The sequence below is a fragment of the Aquila chrysaetos genome, chromosome 1, assembly GCF_900496995.4.
Source record: "Aquila chrysaetos chrysaetos chromosome 1, bAquChr1.4, whole genome shotgun sequence".
Lineage (NCBI taxonomy): Eukaryota > Metazoa > Chordata > Aves > Accipitriformes > Accipitridae > Aquila > Aquila chrysaetos.
Window position 1 is genome coordinate 64,418,807 of NC_044004.1, and position 20,671 is coordinate 64,439,477.

Here is a 20,671-nt window from a genome sequence, read left to right on the forward strand (position 1 = left end):
ACACAAAAGGATTACACTGTGGAGCAAAGCAGCTCAGTTAATAGCAATTTCCCCTTATATTGCAATCTCCATTAGACCTGTAACTAAACAGGTCTCCTAAGCAATAAAGAGTAAAAACACAGTTACTGCAGAAAAAGGGAAAAAAAGAAAAACACAAGAGAAGTACCAATAAACAGCCTAGAATCCAAACAGTTAACTATACAGTTCTTTTTAATTTAGCAAGGTACTTAATGTACAAAGAGGAAGCTGCTAAAATAGCCAGATTAGCCTTCTGCATGTTCTAGTGAGCTAACTCTGCAGCCAGGCTGACTTACCAAAGCAAAATCACACTCACAAGGAAACCACAGCATTTCAAACTTAACCTATAGACTGAAGACAGAGCTGTGCTATCCATGTATATTGGCTTCACACACGATCACAGGCCACTACAAGTACCGGAGGAATTCAGAGCACAGATGACCATCTTGTTGAGGAGGAATAATATATTGCTTTTCCTCCCCTCAACCGGTGCTGCAGGGCTGGCAGGAGCACAGCTTGGGAGAGGGCTGTGTTGGAGCATGGTGGAGGCGGTTGTCAGCAGCCATTGATGACGGATGTGAAGGAAGAACAGCAAGCTGGCAGCATCCCCACCTCCCCAAGATGCCCAGCTATTGAGGCCAAGAGGCATTTCCACGGGGCTGTCCTCACTGGGAGGCCAAGCCAGCCCCAGCATCAACTGCACAGAGAGGGCTGCTTGTGAAATGAGAGGTGCTTGAGGTATAAGGAAGATGGAGCCAGAAAAGGGCTGGGTGAGGACTCGCTAGACACAAGCCTGGGGACAGAGCACACAGAGCTGCCAGGCAGGCAGGGCCAGCATCTAAGAAAGCCAGTGCATGCAAGTTCCACCAACAGTACAGCAGCTTGAGCAAGGAGCTCTGAAGCCACCTGACAAAAGGTTGTCACGCTAATACCAAAGGAAAAGAAAGGAGGAGAAAAAAAAAAAAAAAGCAAAAGCTAACACAGCAGAAAAAGCTGTCTGGAGAGACCTGGGATGAGAGAGGAAACACAGCAGCCAATGAACAGATCCGTGAAAGACAGTGGGTTTAAGGCTGGTATTTCTGGTGTTGTGAAAAGCAAGCTAGAGCTGTGCAGCTCACAGTTTCATACTAAAGCCAGAGGGAGGGGAGGAAGATCCTTTCAAGCCATTTTCTGATCGTTTATTCAGTTTTGCCTCACTCATGGACTGAAGGCAGCGTGGAGCATCTGCTTCACTGAGCCACTGGCAGGGAGCCATCTTCCTGGCATGGAGCTGAAGTGTGCCACTGGGCTGGGAATGCATCCCGGTGCTGACACCATGGCTCTGCGGTCTGCCTTACGCCTGCAGTAGGGTTCTCCTGCCACACACGGACTCAAAAGCAACTCCTTCTCAGCATCAGGTCCAATTACCATGTTCAGTGTGAGAGTTCAGATCTACTCTGTTAATGCAGATACCCATGTTATTGGGCACCTGTCATCCTCACATACCTCTGCACCTTCTGGATACTGTGGCACTGCATGGCAGGGAGCTCCACAGGTCTGCAGGGCCCCCTTGGGCCTTTACTCCTGCTTCTGCTACTGTAAAATTGTTGCTTTCAAGAATTTACTCAGAACAAGAGCTAAATTATCTTCCCCAGCCCCTAGGGTGGTGTGGGAATGCTGTGAGCCATGCCTGCTGCTCCCCAGAGCAATAGCTAGCTTGGCCTGGACAGGTGGTGGAGCCCAAGTTTACATAGTTTTAGAGGATTTCAGCTGGCTATGGTTTGCTTTGAATTGCTGTCTGCTACAGGAGCTTTAGCTTTAGTCAAACCCACTTTTCTCCCATTTATCTGAGCATGCTGGCTTCAGGACAACTCTCTAGAAACGTAGCCTCTGGGCGTCCTTCTACAGCAATGGTCAGAGACATGCCCACAGCCATCCTCAGCTATGCCCATCCAGGTGCCCCTCGCAGCCGGGAGGGTGCCCACAGCTGTGCAGAAAGGCCCAGGAGGTAGCTCTGATCTCATCATCCCAGCAGCTGGATCCTTGAGCACAGGCAGCTGGGCTGCAGCACCGGCCAGAGCCCTCTGCCAGGGCTCTACCCCCAACACATACAAAACAAGTGTCCCCAGTCAACAGCTCTAACTGCCATCCCAATTAACACCCAAAACTCTGCAGGGAGGTTTAGGGCTTGCTGCAAGTCTGGGAGAAGTCCAAGACCTGGGTGCAAGTACCTGAAACAGCAGAGCCTGTGCCAAGAGCTGTGGGCTCTGCAAAACTCAAACACCAAGCCCAGAGCTGCCTTTGACTGGACAGTAAGCCAGGATCTGTTTCAAAGAAGGATTATTAAATCCAGCAGAGCAGAGGTTTTAAGTGGGTTCCTCCTTGTTTCTTCCTACTCTTTCTCAAGACCTCAAGGCAGAATTACTCTCAAACCTAGGAATTTTACTTCCTTTTTCCATTGTCTCTGACACCCTCCCTGCAAGCTCTGCAATACACAAACCATGCATTAATGGAGTAAACTGGTGTGAAATGCTTCCATGGTGAGTGGGGCCCCAACACATCACTCCCCTGGGCAGGCAGCACGCTCTCCCCACTGGAGCCCTGCAGAAGCATAAGGTCTGACAGCAGCATTTCCAACCATGAGCTCACTCGATAGAGCACAGCATAAGCAAAACGCTTCTGACCTGGAGCAGTGGGAGAAGCATTTAAGAGAGGGAACAAAGAGGAAGAAGGGGAAGAGAAAACAACAAGTAAGCCTGTGCAAAAGGACAAAAGAGAAAACCAGTGCAGGGGGACAGGAAAAGGATGCAAGAGACAAGATACATGAGGCTAAACTACCGTGCAAACGGGGAGCCGGTGGGTTGCTAGGTTTCCAAGTACATTGTGCCTGTGCACAGATGCTATTTATGGGAACATGCCAGAATCAATAAGCAGAAGATTTTTATTCAACATCCTTATTAATGACCTGAAACAAAGGCAAACAGCATATTAATTACAACTGCAGATGATGCTAAATTTAGAGCAGCAGTGAGACAGCTAAGAAACACAAAAGGATCCATGCAGAAACAGGGAAAGTAAGGCTCAAATAAAGATCTGCCTGGATATAAAAAGCAAAGTAATGTAGTTCAGGGGGTGGTAACTGCAGACGAAGATGAGATGCTTCAGGAAGCAGGAGCCTGCAAGGAGGACCACCAACAGCTCATAAAATATTCTCAGTGTGCAATATGATAAGGCGGCAAGACATCAGTGTGATTTTGAACAGCAGGCACAGAGGTATCATCTCACTGTCAGAGAGAAGCAATGAAAACTATACCAGGCAAATCATTTAAAAATGGATGGGATGGGAGATCAACAGCATAAAACATTTGAGACATCTTTTTCAGAACAGCTCATTATCCCCATGGCTGGATTTCCAGAAAACCTTTACTACACCCAGTGTCAAACTCTTCTGAAAGCCTGAGTGTCCAGGGGACTGACCTCTTATGAAGCTATGGGGAGATACTGCCACAGTCTGTAGCTACTTCACAGACATCAGGAAATCATCCTCTGCTCTAAGTGGTTGCTTAAATTGGAGCAGATCTCTGCCCCCCAAAATTTAAATTCTTTTGTATGCTGAATATCAAAATTAGAACCTCTTCCATTTCTGAAACCTGGGACCACATTAGAAACATCATATATATTTACTGTTTGTGAACCCAGCAGATTCCAGATTGCTTTTGACTTCTATCTGATTATAAAAAACCCAAATCAACCGAAACAAGGAGCCCAACAAGCACTGGTTTCACTCTGCACATCTGAATAGACAATGCTGGCTCCTGAAACAGATGAGATGTCTAGACATCCTTCTTAGGCACAGATTACAAGGAGACACTGTGTTGGATAGCAACTATCCGCACGTTACCAATGTCAAAAATAACCCAGTTACATGGAGCAAATGGCAGTTACCTCTGAGGGACAAAACATCAGACATAAAAATAGTAGCGGTGAAACAAAATCAATTGCACATTCACAACAGTGCTACCGTCAATATATAAAACATCTTTAAAACAGAGAATAATGTCACACAACTGTTCCCGTGGGGTGGCAACACGCGGAGCCTGGCACCGACTCACACCCAGTGCCTGCAATCCCTGCCTATGCAGGGGTGGCGAGGAGAGGAGGGATAGCAGGGCTGGGAGCTGGGAAGGGAATCAGCCCTTGCCAGACCCACTGCTGGCATCTCTTATTTGTGGCTAAAAACCTCATAGTCCCTTGCAGAAGTGAGGGATTTGGATACTACATTCAACCATAGCAAGGTGACTACTTTGAACCTGACACAAGCCTGGAGAGCTGTCATCCTCTCAGTTTGGTCTAGGCGAGTTGTACCAAACACAGATCCCACCACAGCCTCATTTTCCAGACTTTGGGACTAGGCAAGCTTTGTGAACATTTGAGCTTTTTTGCATGTTACAAAATGCAACAAATGTTTTTCTGGTCCTGGGGCAGCAAATCATTGACTCAGTTTTAAGTCAAGTGATTACAAACCTTAGGTCAGCCAGCATGAGAATGTACTACATCAAGTGCCAGGAAGCAGGGCAGGAACTCCCAGACCACCTCTGTCTCACCAGTACCAACAATGAGGAAAAACAGGTGGGGGAAAGTGCTTGCCACTCCAAACAAGAGAGATGAGATATGCCTTAGGAGATCAGAACAGTGGCTCACCTAACTCAATACTTTTTCCCAACAGGGGTAAGAGGAGTTGCTATTCAGAGGAGACAAAAGAAAAAAGAAAAAAAAAAAAAGAAAAAGGGGAAAAAAAGACAATACAGTCCAGTTACTGTTGCATTAGCAGTGCCTGCACACTGGTGGACTTCCAAGATGTGGCATTTTGCACAGAGTATGTGGAAAGTAGTTATCAAGGCTGGAGGCTGTCCCACAGTTATCACACTTGCTCTTACCATGAGGGTGACAGATCTTGGATCGAGATAGCCACCAAGGGTCAGGGCCTTGGTTTTATGTCTCGTTCTGAGGACGTCAGCCCCATTTACTCCTGCACTGGTGCAAAGCCCAGCACAGAGAGCTCAGAACAAGCTGCACAAGCATCACTCTCTCCTAGGACTGGCCGCTATCACTGACAGCTATAGCCCTAACACAGACTTTGGAAGCTGCTGTTCCCACGGCCTCAAGTCAGCAGGTAGGGGACTCCCAGCTGGGGCTGCCAGATCCCTCTGCAGACCGCCAAGTGCTTCCTCTGTCTCTCCACGGTATCCCACTCAGCAAGGGGCTCTGGCAGACGGAAAGATCACAAGGCAGCAAAGCAAGCCAGGAGCAGCAACAATGAAACACGGACCAGAAAAACATCCAGTGCCCTCACTGTGGTGAGAAACAGGGTAGAAGAAATCTGCATACTCCAGCCACAAAACCACACCCTGTTTGAACCTTATGTTGGAGTCCATCTGATTTCTGGCTGTGGTTGCCTTTCTCCCAAGCTCTCTGTCACAGCCTCTGCCCACGGCCGCTTCCTGCCAGCCCCCTGATGCAAAGCCCCGCTCACAACCAACCTGCAGCGTTATTTGCTATCTGCTCAGGGAGCTCTTCCTTGAGTGGTGTCTTCAGCTTTCAGTTGCTATCGTGGAAAAATCTTAGCTCTTCTACTGCCATCATTCCGCGGACAGCTTCAGAAGCTGGTTCTCCTGGAGGTCTCACTGCTGGGCAATGACATTCCCAACACTGTTTAGCCTACAAGACATGACACATTCCCAGCCCCAGGTGGGAGTGCTTGAAGTTACATTCAGCACAGGCTTCAACATTTTTGCACACACACTGTGTCTCTAGCAGTTCAAGGATCAGGAGGCAAGATCCCATGGATACAGGAGGGAGTAATTTCTTAAGGAGACGTGAATTCTAGTGACACTAATGGCTGAGAAAGCACATCTTTTGTGCTCCAAAATCTTGGAGAAGAAATATTAACAAACACAAGGGCTGTGCTTCACCTGTAGACATCTGTTACCTCTTCAACAATAGGGCAGCCAAAACCAATTGACCTTAAAAAAGCTGTTGCATGATGAAGACATCTTGTGACATGACACCGTTTGGTGGAAATACTCTCTCCACAGCTGGAGTAGCCAGCAAAGTCTCAGGCAAACCTCTGTGTGACAAAGCCTGGCAAGAAATTTTCATCTCAGCACAGGCCATTTTTTTCATGCCTGTTGTGCTGGTTTTGGCTGGGACAGAGTTAATTTTCTTCATAGTAGCTAGGGGCTATGTTTTGGATTTGTGCTGAAAACAATGTTGATAATGCAGAAATGTTTTTGTTACTGCTGAGCAGTGCTTACACAACCTCAAGGCCTTTTCTGCTTCCCATACCTTCCCACCAGCAAGTAGGCTGGGGGTGCACAAGAAGTTGGGAGGGGACACAGCTGGGACAGCCGACCCCAGCTGACCAAAGGGATATTCCAGATCATATGATGGCATGCTCAGCATATAAAGCTGGCGGAAGAAGAAGGAAGGGGGGGATGTTCGGAGTTATGGTGTTAGTCTTCCGAAGTAACCGTTATGCGTGATGGAGCCCTGCTTCCCTGGAGATGGCTGAACACCTGCCTGCCCATGGGAAGTGGTGAATGAATTCCTTGTTTTGCTTTGCTTGCGTACGCAGCTTTTGCCTGACCTATTAAACTGTCTTTATCTCAGCCCACGAGTTTTCTCACTTTTACCCTTCTGATTCTCTGCCCCATCCCATGGTGAGGAAGGTGAGTGACCGGCTGTGTGGTCCTTAGTTGCCAGCTGGGGTTAAACCACAACACCTGTATATAAAGAGATACCACAACTTGACTTATTTGTATAAATAACTATTTGAGGATTAAAAACAACAGGGATGGGCGTGTAACATTTGTCCATTTCCACACCAGCATTTTACCTCTGCTTATTCAGCCATATCAAAATTGCTTGCTAGGGAATTTTAATAACCCCATGCATAAAACCCAAGGTCTTCCATCAGGCTACAAGAACTGCATGAAAAATACAGCAAGTTGCTCAAGTACAAACCAACCATCGCAAAGCTGACTGATCACCATAAATACATAACACTTATGTAACTTATGGTTAGGATTTTTTCCTTTCTAAAAATTATATTACATCTGCATATCCTGCATCTGCCTTCTCTTCCTCACTTGTGGGTTTTTGCTGTTATTCAGTGGCAGATTTAAGTCTAATGAGCCACATCAGTTAATCTGACCAAATCAGGGAAAGCACTTCCAATAGCATTGGAACTCCATTCCCACTGAAACTGCAGGCAGCACATGCATTTCAGCAGCTGCACCATGCTTAGCCTCTTCTGAACACCTCAGAGATCCTCCACTTCACTACGCACACAGGCAGCGGTAGAAGGTTCTCTCCTGATTCAACATGAGGGCTCAGACCAGAAATGCAGCCAGTAACTTAATGGTGCCTGGTACCACAACACTTTTTTGCACTATCATTAGATAACACCAAGTTTTGGGATATGTTTTCTTAAAATGCTGTGTCTGCCCTCAGAAAAGAAAGTTTTCCTATGCCAAATTAGACCCACACCTGGTCTATCCAAACATCTCATTTAAAAATGCTGGTTGATGTCATGTACTGCATTGGTGGGAGGGCCAAGGTCAACATGCAGCATTATTAGATCTAGATTAGATATCAAGTCTCCAGCACACATCTCTACTTCTGTCATCCTCCAGGGCAACCTTGGAGATCTCTTCCTCCACAGCAGAGAGATGTGAGGAGCAGTAACACAGCACTTAATCCACATCAGCCTACCAAAAAATCCTCATTTCCTGACCTGGAACTACATTTACCAAGGAGGGAGAAATTTTCCACCTTAGTCCCTAAATTGCTGCCACGAAGAAATGTTGAATTAGTGCTCTGGCCCTGGGGTCTCTGGGAAGGAAACACTTCTCTGCTAGCAGAGTCAATTGGCCAACCCACTGTTCGCCGAGTCCTGCTAACTATCAAAGGCTGGCATCAAAAACACCTTGGGCTGGATTCAAACTAGCAACTGAGAATTAAGAAGCACCGGTGTGCAGCAGCACCAATTCCCCGAGCCGCCCACCATACAGCGTAGGCCAGCTCTCATGGGGAGCCGTGCATTCCTGTGAAGACCAAACGTGTGAAATCTCAGGCCAGAAGTGGGTTCATCTAAAATTAGATCTACACATTCTCTGAGCTACTCTAAATTGAACCAAGAGAGAAAGAGATAAGAGGAAGCACATCAAAGGCAAAGATGAAGCAGAGTTTTAGAGCTGCAGAGAAGGTGAGTTCAGACAAGGCCCTTCTCCTGCCCCTCTGTACTGCAGTGGAGGAGCTCCAGGAGAAGCCATGTGTCGCATCCTCTTGCCCTGTCATTACCAGCTCATAAAATCCAGGCTGTCTCTGCCTGGATGCACATGCCTGCATATGCATTTTCAGGAACATTCCCCAGAGCCAGCCCTTTTGGCTGAGTATACAAAAGACTTTATTCCGGTTGGAATAGCAGAAACATTCACAGTGACAACTGCAGCCAAGGTGACATAAATAAAGCCAATACAGCAATGGAAATTGTGGCTGACAGCAAGTATTCCAGTGAACGGTAAAATTCCCCTAGGAAGCAAATACAGATTCCCTGAACTCACCAGCCACTTAAGATTGCCTTAAGATACCGAACAGTTTATACATATTTTTAGATCAAAAGAGAAGGCTGGAAGATGCTCTGGTTTCTCTGAAATTTTTTATGCTTATGCGTAGCCTCTCTCAGCTCAGCCGAATACTGCGTCATCACAAAACCAATAGGCAGATCTCACTTGTCTCCCAATGACCTTACTGCTGTCCTCAATCTCCACGCCAGCTAGGGTTCTGGTGGTTTTTAAGTGCTCTATAAATGCCAAGAAAGAATTAATGCCAATTTTGTCTCTTTTTTCAAGGACGGAGCAAAGAAATAGTGTGGTTAAGCCATTAGCATGGCACTCCAGAGCCTGCATTCAGCAAGCAGCTCTGCCTCAAGAAAGAAGGATTAGTTATTTAGCACCCCTGCCCATCACTGGCCAAAGCTTGCCCTGCATGCAGCTGGGTACACGGCGGGGGAATGGCTTCATCCCACCACTCACGCTGTGCATGCTGGCAAGACCACTGAAAGCACAGAACCAGGGAACAGCAGCTTCTCAGCTATTAGAAACAAAGACGTGGCATGCTACATACTTGTGATCTGGCCAAACTGAAAGCTTCCACCTTTTACAATCTCTAGGCATGGGGCACATGAAAGGAGCGGCGCTCAGCAGGGAGCCTCCAGGCTTGATTCCCTGAGGAGGCAGCAGCACCTTTGTCCCAGGTGCCTGCTGAACGGGATCCACTGCACAGGACAGACCCTGCTCTGAGCCGGTGCTCTCTCAGGCCAGCCAGCAGCTTTGATGGTCTTGACTTCTCAGGACTTCAGACTCTGGACGATGTTGCTGTCCCTCTGTATCACTGCATTTTGCCCAGATGCTTTGTGCCTGCTTTACTTGTATGCTGTCAACTCCTATACCTTTTCCTCCCCTTTCCAAAATCAAACAGAGCTCAGAGAAAAACCTGTTGCAAAAAATGGCCTCTCCCAGTTTTCTCTCCTTCTGGCAGTTTGAGCTTCAGAGCTGGGCTGCAAGCACTACAACTCATTAAAATTAGAAGGCACAAGCCTCTTGCATCCAGCCGAACATGCGGCAGGCAGGTCAGTTACCCAGAGCTGTTAGGTTAGAGGATGGTGCCAGGGGAGAGAAGAACACCTTTGTCTCCAGCACAGCAGGTAGGCTGATGCTGTCAGCTCTCAGGGGGCACTCACCAGATGATTGCTCACCATGATCCCTGAATGACTACTCACTGCACCCCTACAGCCCAAACAGCCCTAGCCCAGCCCAGCTCTGCTCCCACAGTAAGCTCTGGCACAGGGAGAAGGCCCACACACTGGGTCTCTGCCTCTACCTACCCAGCAAGATGTTTTTCATATTTCCCCCCACCACTTCCCCACCACCACCTGTCTATACACTGCACAAGGAGGCCAGTTTTCATCTGCCTGCTGAATAGTGGCCAGGCAGTTTTCGGCCAACTCAAGCACGCAAGTCTATCCCTCTGCATCAAAGGTATGAGCCAAAGCCAACGGAAAACAAGGAGAGCCTTGCTATGGCTCCTGCAAGAAGGTCTGGCCACACTTGCATGCCTGCCTCACTGCAGCCGAGCCCAACCGACTGCAGCAGGGGAAAGAGCAGCTCAGAATGAAAATGATCATCTACAACTACCATTGCAACTGATTGCTTCAGTTGACTATAAAGGTCCTATTTTCCACACCTACAGCCAAATGCATTCTGGAAAGAAGTTACAACCTCATGGTGCTGGCCAAAAAAATTATTAAAAGGCAAAACCCCTTTTTACACCCTCAATCCGCTACAAAATAGAGTTTCTTACATTTTCCTAAGACATGCTGCCATTTCCAACCTGCGCCGTTACCAAGCACCCATATGTTTCCCTTCTCCAGTGCCCTCGTAGTGGCCCTGCATGAAGAATCACCCAAAGGGAGCAAGAGGCAGCAAGCGGGAGCCCAGGACTGCTCCCCCTCCACCCCACATGCTGCCAGGGCTCAGAGAACCTATTTCCAGTGTTTCCCATCAGGACCCGCTTTTGCTGTTCTGCCCAAGCACTTCTCTACATGAACTGCAGCCCTTCTGCATCCCAACTCCTCCCCCTGCATTTACGAAGAACATGAAATAAGCCTTAGAAACACCTTGTCTCGCCCTGGCCTCCAGCTTTTCTCCAAGCCCTCAGGTGTTCAGAAGGGCACAGCAAGTTTGAATGTCCACCCCAGCCCTGGGCTGCAGCAACTGCTGGTTAGAGCAGCGCAAAGCCCTTCCAGGTGCCTTCTTCCTTGCTTCTGAAATGCCACCTAAGGGCCTGGGCAGAATCCCTTCACAGATCCAGCTGCGTGGCCATGATAGGAGACATCCTGTGAACTACTCCAGATGCAGAAGGCAGGGTAGGAGCAGCCAAACACTACAACCCCTTCCACTGACACAGCGGGATCCCATGGGCACAGAAGGCATTACAGCGAGGCTGGGTTGGGGGGGATATGAAACACTCAAAAATACAAAGTCAGCCAAAGAACAGACCCAAAGAGCCAGGCAAAGAAAGAGTCCAGTCAAGAAGAGCTCCCCCATTTGCCAAGGCCAGGTTATTTTATTCTGAGCCACTTAGAACACCATGTGAGAAGGCAGTGGCCCAAAATGGGTTGAGAAAAATCCTCATTTCAGTCTCCCTCCAGAAATCCCCATCCTCCTGGTGCTGAGGTCCCTGCACAAGAGGGATAGCACACAGCATTCCTGACACCAGCATCTGACAAACAGCCTTCCCCTCTCTTTCATATCAGCCTTGCTTTACTTAGCACAGTAATTGTTAATGTTTCAGCTCTCCAGTGGGGCAGCACATTTTATTGTTAGCCTACATGGTAAAAATAAAATCTGATTGCAAGAAATTGCTTGGCTTCAATTATAACATCACTGTTAATTACCAGTGCAACTGTAATTGCAAGGAGGGAAAGTGGAGTGGCAGTGAGAGGATGCATACTAAATTCTGGTGGGCGAGCTGACATTGTCCAGTCCAGCCCAGCGCTCCCAGAGGAGAAAGCAACGCTTTTGCCTCCTTGACAGCAGTTGCAGCAATATCAGACAAGCAGGTCTGCACGGCTCACACCGCTCTGCCTGGTGGCATCTCCTGGAGCAGAGGCATCTGATCTGCTTCCAGCCCCTTGAGACTTCCTCTGATGCTGACACAACTCTGACCAATGCATACCCTCTACTGGAGCAAACTCCATCCCAGCTCATCCATGGGAACTACTCAGAGCCTGTATACTGCCATCCCTACCTCCACATGTAACCAAAGACAAAAAGCTAGAGCCACAAATATCTGTTGCCTCCCCAGAGTCTGCCTGCACCAGCTCAGCAGCTGGCAGGCCAGGGCTGGAGAAGGTATCTCACACTTCCGCTGCTCTTGGCTGGGCTTCTGTGTGTTTGACACAGCCAGCTCTGGGGGTGCCAACAAACCTCCCCTGCTCTTTCCTTCATGGGGCTGCTTCAAGAGTGATGCTTCTCTCAACCACCTAATGTCAGAGGGGCAGCCCAGAAGCCAACTATCCCTGTCACATTCAGTAGGAATAGAGAGAGGGATTTCTACCTTTGCTGGATCCAGCTCTCATACCTGTCCTCATTGCACAGGTCAAAGGGAAAGAGTATTTCAGGTTCTTCTGGTTTGCCTGGAGCGGCTCAGAGCAGCCAAGGGCCCAGCAGTGCTTCATGCTGGGTGAACATCCTGGTGCCTAAACATGAAGAGCTTCACTACTCACTCAGCCATTCACGCTGCTCAACTGCAAGAACTCATTAGGAGTGCCTTGAACACACCTCCTGAGAACAACAGGACCAAAGCACCATCACATGCATCCAGGGCTCAGCACGCACACGCTCTGCACCCACACAGACATTAGGTTTTTTTCTCCATTCATTTATTGTGTTCACGGTGACCACATGACGTACAGCACACAAAACAGAGGGAAACAAAACAGAGCACCACCAATGCACTGGGGATGAAATCAAGACAGGGAACAAAAATATGTACTTACAGCTGACCATCGTGAAGTTCACAGACAAGACCTTAAGGAATCATCTCCAGCAATAGTTAAAACAAGGGAATAGTGGACGCTGGGGAAGGAGTGTCCTCTACAGTAGGGCATCTCAGAGCGGGATCCAGAACAGGCCCAGGACCACTCTCATGTCTGTGCATTGCTAGGTGGAGGGTGTGTTCCCCAGCTCTACAGCGGACACAGAGCTCAGACCATTCCCAGATACAAAAGGCTAGGGAACAGCACATTACAGCCACCCCCAGCTCTAGGGCACTTGTCATTTTTAAGGAGAGAAGTACTCTTTGAGAAAAGACTCTGTTCCCATCAGAGGTGATGGAAGTTCAGCTCTTGATGCTAGGGGGGAAGGAACAAACCAAGAACTTGACTATTAAGAGAGACAGCTGTAAAGCAATGCTTTCAATTGGGGCAAGGGAAGAAAAGCTAGTCCAAACCACTCTGGAGTTAAGCAGGGCTATTCCCCAGTGCTGATATGCACCTCGGAGGTGCAATTCCCATTCTGAAGGTCCACCTCTTCTCCGCTCATCTAGCGGACCAGCTGCTGTCTTGAACTGCTGAAAGCACGGCACAGCTAGGGGCTGATGGAGAACAAGGCTGGCCTCCTGTATGCCACCGAAACCTCCCAGAGCTGCTCACTGCTCATGGCCAGGACCGTTCTGTGAGCCGGCAGACAGGAGATCTCTCCTGGGAGTAAGGCGAGTTAATGTCCTTCTGTTCATTAAGCCCCTCCCATCAAGGTGGCTGCAGACACATCCACAGAGGTATCTAAGAGGAAAGCATTCACTACCTGTTTCCTGACCCAAAACCTTGCCTACAGAAATTACCTGAGCATAACCACTTTGCAGGACCCAGAGGGTGCTCCTGCCAGAGCAGCAGCAGGAGTGACAGTAAGAGAAGTTTTAATCAAATGTCTCCATTTCCTGTCCACGAAATGGAGACAGTATTTCCATTCTCCTTCGTCCGCAGAGGTCTCAGAGATACTGAGTGGAAATTCCTTGGAGCTAGGATTTTTTATTTACAGCTGTCTGTGCAGAGTCTCTAACACCGTGCATAGAAATGGTTTACGACTAAAACCAGTTAATAACCAAAAAGCCAGTAGATGGCACTCAGGAATATGCAAGACTTCTGAAATGTGCAAGACCAATAAAACTTGCATCTGCAGTGCACAACAGCAACATGTGCCTCATTACATAGACATGCTACCAGAAGGGCTGAGAAAGAGGTGATGACCTCAGTGGTGCCGTGCAGCCACCACAGTAACCCAAAGTGCTAAGACCACAATTGCTTTAAACTCTCTTATCGAAGGGATCCAGGCAGCAGGATTTGGATCCAGACCCGTGCCCGGGAGCAGCTTGCATTTTGGCGGGGATGCAGCTGGGCAGCACCGCCGCTCCGTCTGCGCTCTCAGACAGCCAGCCCTCGAGCGCAGGGGAAAGCTGTGGGTAAGCATGGCACAGGGCCTGCCACGGCTGAACATGATCAATCTGGCATTCTCAAGAGCACTAAAACATCTCTTAAACACTGCTAAAATAACAGCAACAAGCCTCCCCTCTCACACGAGCACCATTAGAGCAAGGCCATCCTTCTCCCTGATCCCAGGCTCTGGCAAGGCCTATCAGCGTGTAAGCCTACATCTGCTCGGCTATCAGGCAGCTCTGCGAAACCCATCCAGATGATACAGCGTTTCTGGGTGGCCATGCCTGTGCCAATTCTTACAGTTGCTAGTACTAGTAAAGCTCAGCAGCCTGAAAGGAAAGGTTTTAAAGCAGGTAAACTGCTTAATCTTTTGTGGGGTTTTTCTATTTCCTATAATGCATTTGGCTACTTTAAGTGCTTCCTCACAAGCCCCCTGTGAAGGCTAAAAAGCACCTTTTTTCAAACAAAATCTGAGACCCTTACACAGCACGTGATCCCCCAGAATGGAGTCTTTAAGAAAAAGAAGCTACCACGAGCCCACCAAAAAAAAGTTAGCAGCGGAAACATTGGGCCCTGCAGCAAAACATGCTGGTAATTTTCTCTGTACAGGGCTTTCAGAGTTTTTTGCTTTGCTTTCCTAACCCAAACAGATAACCTCGCTGGGACTGCAACAGGATGGAGCTGGATGGAGCAAAGAGGTTCCTGGTTAAAAAGCATCATTTAATGGCACATTACGAACTTAGGGCATAAGCCATGCACAGTTTCCTACCAAGTGGCCTGTGGAAGGAGGTGCAGCATGTCCAGCCCAAAAGAGGCCACTGGCGAACCACAGTCACATCCACAGCCCCAGGTGGCCACAAGGATCCCTTTGCATGAGTTCATTCCTGGGGAACCTGCACACCTGGCCCAGCTGGCAGACCCATCACACCACTCTGGTTTCTGGCCCCACTAACAGTGAGGTGCTCCCACCCCGCTTTGGTTCCCAATGCGAGTCTGCGGAGAATGGTGATCCCTCCCCTTCAAACCTCTGCAGAATGTGCTAAGCACCAGGAGCCCATGGCCCTGCAAAAGCAGGTGGACAGAGTCCTGAAGTGGAAGGTCCACACGCGAGTTCCCTGGGGCTCTGGGCTTTGCAGGATAGCCAGCGAACCCTGCCAAACCTGCCGGCTGTGCCCAGCAAGCCTACTGGTGGGACTGGGGGCAGACAAGACTCGAGGCACATTTCTTCAACCGCTCCCACCCCTTTCCAAGGCTGGGAACCTGGAGTGCAGGGATGCCCCAAAGCAGTAGCTGTCAGCTACAAAACAGCACACATGCAGACAGCAAAGCACCAAGAGGAAGGAGGGATCATGTATTGCAAGCTGCCCAGCTCTGGATCAAGAGGGAAAGGGGTAGGCAACAGGTCTTCTCCACACACACCCCCACCAAACCACAACTCAGACTGGAAAAGAGCAAGGCAAGAGGGATCCCAGTGAGCGCAGTCAGGCTGGCAGAGAGGGGGATATTTCAAAAGCACAGTGTGAGCAGGATCTGCTGGGTTGGCTACATGGCTGTCCCACGGACACAGCCCATTGCTGCTTGATGCCTTGCACGTATCATCTGCCGCCTCTCAGGTCAAGGCAGTTCCCAGCTCATGGAAAATTTTGACATGAGTAATTTTATTGTTTTTGTTCAGCTTGGACTGAAACCAAATTCCACAGAGGCACTAGGACGGCCCCAAAAGCCTATGTTTTAACCAGTTTATCTGTGCATCCCTTGAAAGATAACCTGATTCCCAATGTCGCCCAAGCGAGGTGGCTGCACCACCCAGAATGCTGTTTGGGATCCCTTGTGCAACCCTGGCTCCATGTGGGGTGCAGGAAGCTGTAAGGCAGTCCTCAGGGTGTTAGTGCAGGAGGCAATGGGAACAGGGGAGCACAGATAATCCTGAGTAAACAACCAGCCGAGCCTTCGCTTGGCAGCGTTTTTCCATTGTCTATTATGTACAGCTGGACGAATGTCAATAAATTACCAATGGAAATGAGCCCTGCTGAGCAGGCAGTTTGGGCTGAACAGCTGTTTTCTAGATGGCGTTTCACAGTGGCGTTTCAGCTCCGCTTAGCAAACAGTGGTGAATCAGGGATTACCAACTGCCTTCAGGGGTGGGAAGGAGGAAAGCAAACCCCACAGAGGGAGGGAAGCACCTGGTCCGCCCCAGCCGGGAACCCACCGAGCCGTGGATGTCTCAGGGGTGGGGGGAGGAGGAAGCACGAAGCCAAGCAGGCAGTGGTGAGTCACGGGACGCTGCCTGCTTCCTACCAGACCCCACAGAGGTCACACCTAGCACCAGCGAGCCACTCTCTGCACACTTGCTCCTGCAGCTCACCCACGGGTGAGCAGTGGTGGGGAGCATGGGGCAGAGCAATGCAAGGGCTTGTGTAAGATCACTGGGAAGCTTCCCAAGTCCCAGGCAAGCTTGGGAAGAAAACCACGGACGGACACAAGGGCTGCAGCTCCTCCATCCGCACCCTTCGGTGTATGCGCATCTCTGCACTACCCTACGCTACACCCCTACCCGCCACCCAACTTCGCTGCTGTGCCAGCCCTGCTCCAAAGGCTGCCTGGCAGCCATCGCCCACAGAAAGGCAGTCTCACAGCTGGTCTGCACAGGGAAGGAGATGTGGAGAACTGGGGAAGGCAAGGAACACATTTGATCAAGTCTTCTTCCTTCTGGCACAACTTTACTGGTTGGCTCCTTCCAGAGTGCAGCGAGATGGGTTTGTTAACCTAAGCAATAGCAACTCTGCTTTTGTCTACCCTGAGAGAGTCTCTCAGAAGGACCTTAGACACAGATCTCCAGCGTGACAGCAAGCTACTTTTGCCTGACATATTCTGCAGGAGATCCTGTATTTTCACCTTGTCCACCACCTCTGAAGGCGGGCAGACCCCGCAGCAGCCAGCTGCGAGGGCGGCAGGCAGCGTCCAGCTGGCCAGGACACCTGGAGCCAATGCACTCACTCCCTGCTGTGGAGCCCCTGTAAAAACCACCAGGCAAACTCTTGTAAAAACTTTGTGGTCTGCTTTAGGGTGGCTGTTAAAAATAACGATGTCAAGAAATGGGAGGCTTTTGCTTTCAGAAAGAAAGGCATTAAGTTGCAAAGTCATTGAGACCTGTTTATTATTTAGCATCTGTTTAATTTCAACTAGGAAAAAACACCTTGGAGGATGGAGGGCTGAATAGGTAATTCAATCCTTTGGCTCCAGCCATAGGGAGTTTTGTGATTAAGACACAGCGAAATCAGCGAAGACACTGCCTTTCCCAACTGCAAACAGCAATGGTGGCTATTTCTAAGGGTTTAAGACAGACTGAATATCAACAGTGAAAAACAGATTTAGGAATTCCTCAAACAGAAGAAATAAACTGGATTTCTAAAGCATTTGGCTGGGGCTTTTTGAGAGTCATCTCAACACTACTGATGGCAGCCTAACAACATGCATTCCCTGTCTGCGAGTTCCTTGCAGCAGAGACCCTTCCTTCCTCTATTTGTATAAAAGAGTTGCGGGCCGTTACATTCTCCATTCACTCACTAGCTCCCCAAAGCAGGTCTTTTACCCAAGAAATTACACCAGCTGTAAGTAGCACTCAAGTTTTTATCCTCTTGGCCACCCACATTTACATGACTCAATACACAATTCTGCCCAGTGAAGGATGATGCTGACATCCACGATCTATTAGTCTCACAGACCCTGAGAAACCTTGCACAATACTGCAGTTCTTCTATGTAGCTCTTCTCCCAGCATCGTTCTTTTGTAGAGAAAAGAGGACCTCACTGTAGGATGGAAGTAGCGACGCTATATTTCACATTCTCTTCTACAAACTAAATCCTCAGCTTTTCATGGCTAGCAAGAAGACAGACACAGCAAGCCACCTCACCTCAGCAAGCACGGCTGGGCTTATTTTCTCCTTGCCAGCTCTTCCTCGACTTTTAAATCTTCCCTAATGAGAAGATGTATCACCTTCCCCAAGAGACAAAGGATGGGGTGATTTCTACTCCCAACCAGAGCAGAAAGACGTGGGTGTTCATAAAGTAACAAGAGGAGGCAGCAAAGGGAAGACAAACGCGTTCTCCGTCAGACTTTTAAACCGAAATATCAGCTGCTCGACTCTTTTTAACTAAAAAAACTGATAGATGTGACCGGAGGGCCGGTGCCTCCCTTTTCTACAGCAACCGAGGGCCCAGCGCCGCGCTGGCAATGGCACCCCGGGAGCGGCCGGGAGGGCACGGGAACAAAAGCGGCGGAGGAGGCCGCCGGGCAGCGCGGGAGCGTCCGCCCCCCTCGGCGCTCAGCGGGGCGCCCGGCCCACGTCTGCCCGCGAACGCGCGCGGCTCGCCACGCCGAACGCAGCGAAGCGACCGCACAAACGAACAGGGGATAAATGCACAGAAGACGAGAGGCGGCTTGCTCTCCCGGCCGCCGGCCTCGGAGGACCCGCGGAGGCAACCTCCCGCCCCGAGCCAGGCAGGAGCCGCGCCGCTGTCCCGGCCGCCGCTCGCCGCCCTCTCGTCCCCCGCCCCACCTGTGGCGCGGCGCGGCACGGCGTGGCGTGGCGCGGCCCCGCGCCGCCCCCGCACTCACCCCAGAGGAGCGTGAGGAGCTGCGCTCGCGGCACCAGGCTGAGCGCGTAGACGGCGCCCAGGTGCAGCAGCCCCATCAGCACCACGTTGCGCCAGACGATGGCCTGCCCGGTGCCCGCCTCGCCGCTCGCCGCCCGCCGGGACGCGGCCATCTCGCCGGCGGGGCGCTAGAGGCGGCGACGGCCGCCGCGCAACGCGGCCGGGGAGCGGCTAAGGGCGGCCGGGCCGCGCCGCCGCAACTGTTGCTGCCGCCGCCATGGAGCTGCCGCGCCGCCGGCTGCGCCCCGCACCTCGGCGGGGGACGAGCGGGGAGCGGGGGGACGGGCGGCCGCCGGCCCTGCATAGCGACAGCCAATGGCGGCCGCGGACCGCCCCGCCCCGCCTCCGACACCGGCACCGGCACCGCCGAGGGGCCGCCTCTCGGGGCGCCCCAACGGCCGCGCCGTCGCTCGCGGCGGTGGCCCCGGCGCGCGCCCGCGCGCGAGGCTCTCCGCCGCGGTCCCGGTCGCGGTCCCGGTCCCGGTCCCGGTCCCGGTCCGGTCCCGCCCCGCCGCAGGAGAGCAGGGGTGCTGGCGACCGCACTTGGCGGTCGAGAGGTACGGGCCCCCGTCCGCCCTGCCCGCGCCTTTTTAGGCGGCTGCCCTTGAAGGACGGCGGGCGCCTCTCCTGCCGGCTGCCTCAGAGTGTGAGGAGGCAAACGCTCCCGGAGAGAGTTGGCTTTCAAAGACGTTTAGTTTTGGAAGCCCGTGAAACCGGAGTAAAAGGTGCTACTGGTGCTAGGGCGGAGCAGATTCTCAAGAGCTAGTTCATAAAGTTTATCTGACTGGGAGGAACGAGGTGGGCATTGAAAACCAAAAAAAAAGACAGCAGGCTTTTCATCAGCAGCGCATACCCGAATGAGGAGCGTGCCACGCTCTTCGGTCACTCCGTCCCACCACGGATGGAGTGTTCTTCTAGTGTTCAGGTGTGGTTTCCTGGGGATGCTTTTCCCCCCATGCTGCCGCGGCCTGCCGCTGCAAGCCTCTGCGGGAGAGGAAGGACCCTGCGTTACTCGGGATGCCAGGGTGGGGTTTGTTAATGGCGAGTTCACCCGTGTCAGAAGGATGACCCAGATACGCGGAGGAGCGGCAGGCAGAAAGTAGTTCACTGTTACTAGTGAGGCGCTTTCACCTGCTGCGGAGCAGGGAACATCTTGCACAAGCAGCATAGGGAGGGTTTAAGTCATTAGGTGGGAACCAGACCCTAAGTCCAGATAAAACATTTGCCCGTGATGCATTTTGTTTAGTTTTGAAAGTTTCTGGAAGGACAGGAGGGAAGGAGAGAGTGGCACAGGCATGTCGGCAGCCCTCCACCGTGGCTGGGGCCGGCTCCTCCATGATTTATAGCCCGTGATGTCTTTCCATCGCTGCACCAGAACCGCAGAAGGCAGTGACTTAACTTCCACTGAGCTTTCCTGCTCTGACTTCCTCTGGGTGCCCAAGGTCAACTGTTAGGCTAAGTTCAAGTGTACCTACTACCGACTTAATATATGATATTCGCTTCGCTTTTAGGACTCTGCCATATGATGTTGGGGGCAGGCAGGCAGGAGGAAGGACTCCATCCTTTAACGACTTTTCCATCTCTCAGTGTCTGAGAGCAGAAAGAAGCCCCCGCTCCTTACACACAAGCTCCTCCCCAGCTGCTGCTGGGCACACTATGCCGTGGATGACCCTTGGGCTTACAGGAGCAAACTGCACAGCCCAAGCTCACCTCTTGTCCTAGTTTCAGCTGGGATAGAGTTAACTGTCTTCCTAGTAGCTGGTACGGTGCTATGTTTTGAGTTCAGTATGTAAAGAATGTTGATAACACTGATGTTTTCAGTTGCTGCTAGTAGTGTTTAGACTAATGTCAAGGATTTTTCAGCTTCTCATGCCCAGCCAGCGAGAAAGCTGGAGGGGCACAAGAAGTTGGCACAGGACACAGCCAGGGCACCTGACCCAAACTGGCCAACAGGGTATTCCAT

At 50.7% G+C, this 20,671-nt stretch overlaps 1 protein-coding gene across 1 annotated transcript in view; it reads right to left on the bottom strand.

The window, feature by feature from the left end:
- The window catches only part of SCD5 (stearoyl-CoA desaturase 5), a 33,712-nt gene extending 14,753 nt beyond the window's left edge, over positions 1-18,959 (bottom strand). The window contains exon 1 of the mRNA XM_030014171.2: positions 18,671-18,959. Coding sequence (XP_029870031.1) covers positions 18,671-18,821 — 151 coding nt within the window. The 5' untranslated portion in view covers positions 18,822-18,959. The remainder of the gene's footprint in view (positions 1-18,670) is intronic.
- Positions 18,960-20,671: the final 1,712 nt, after the last annotated feature.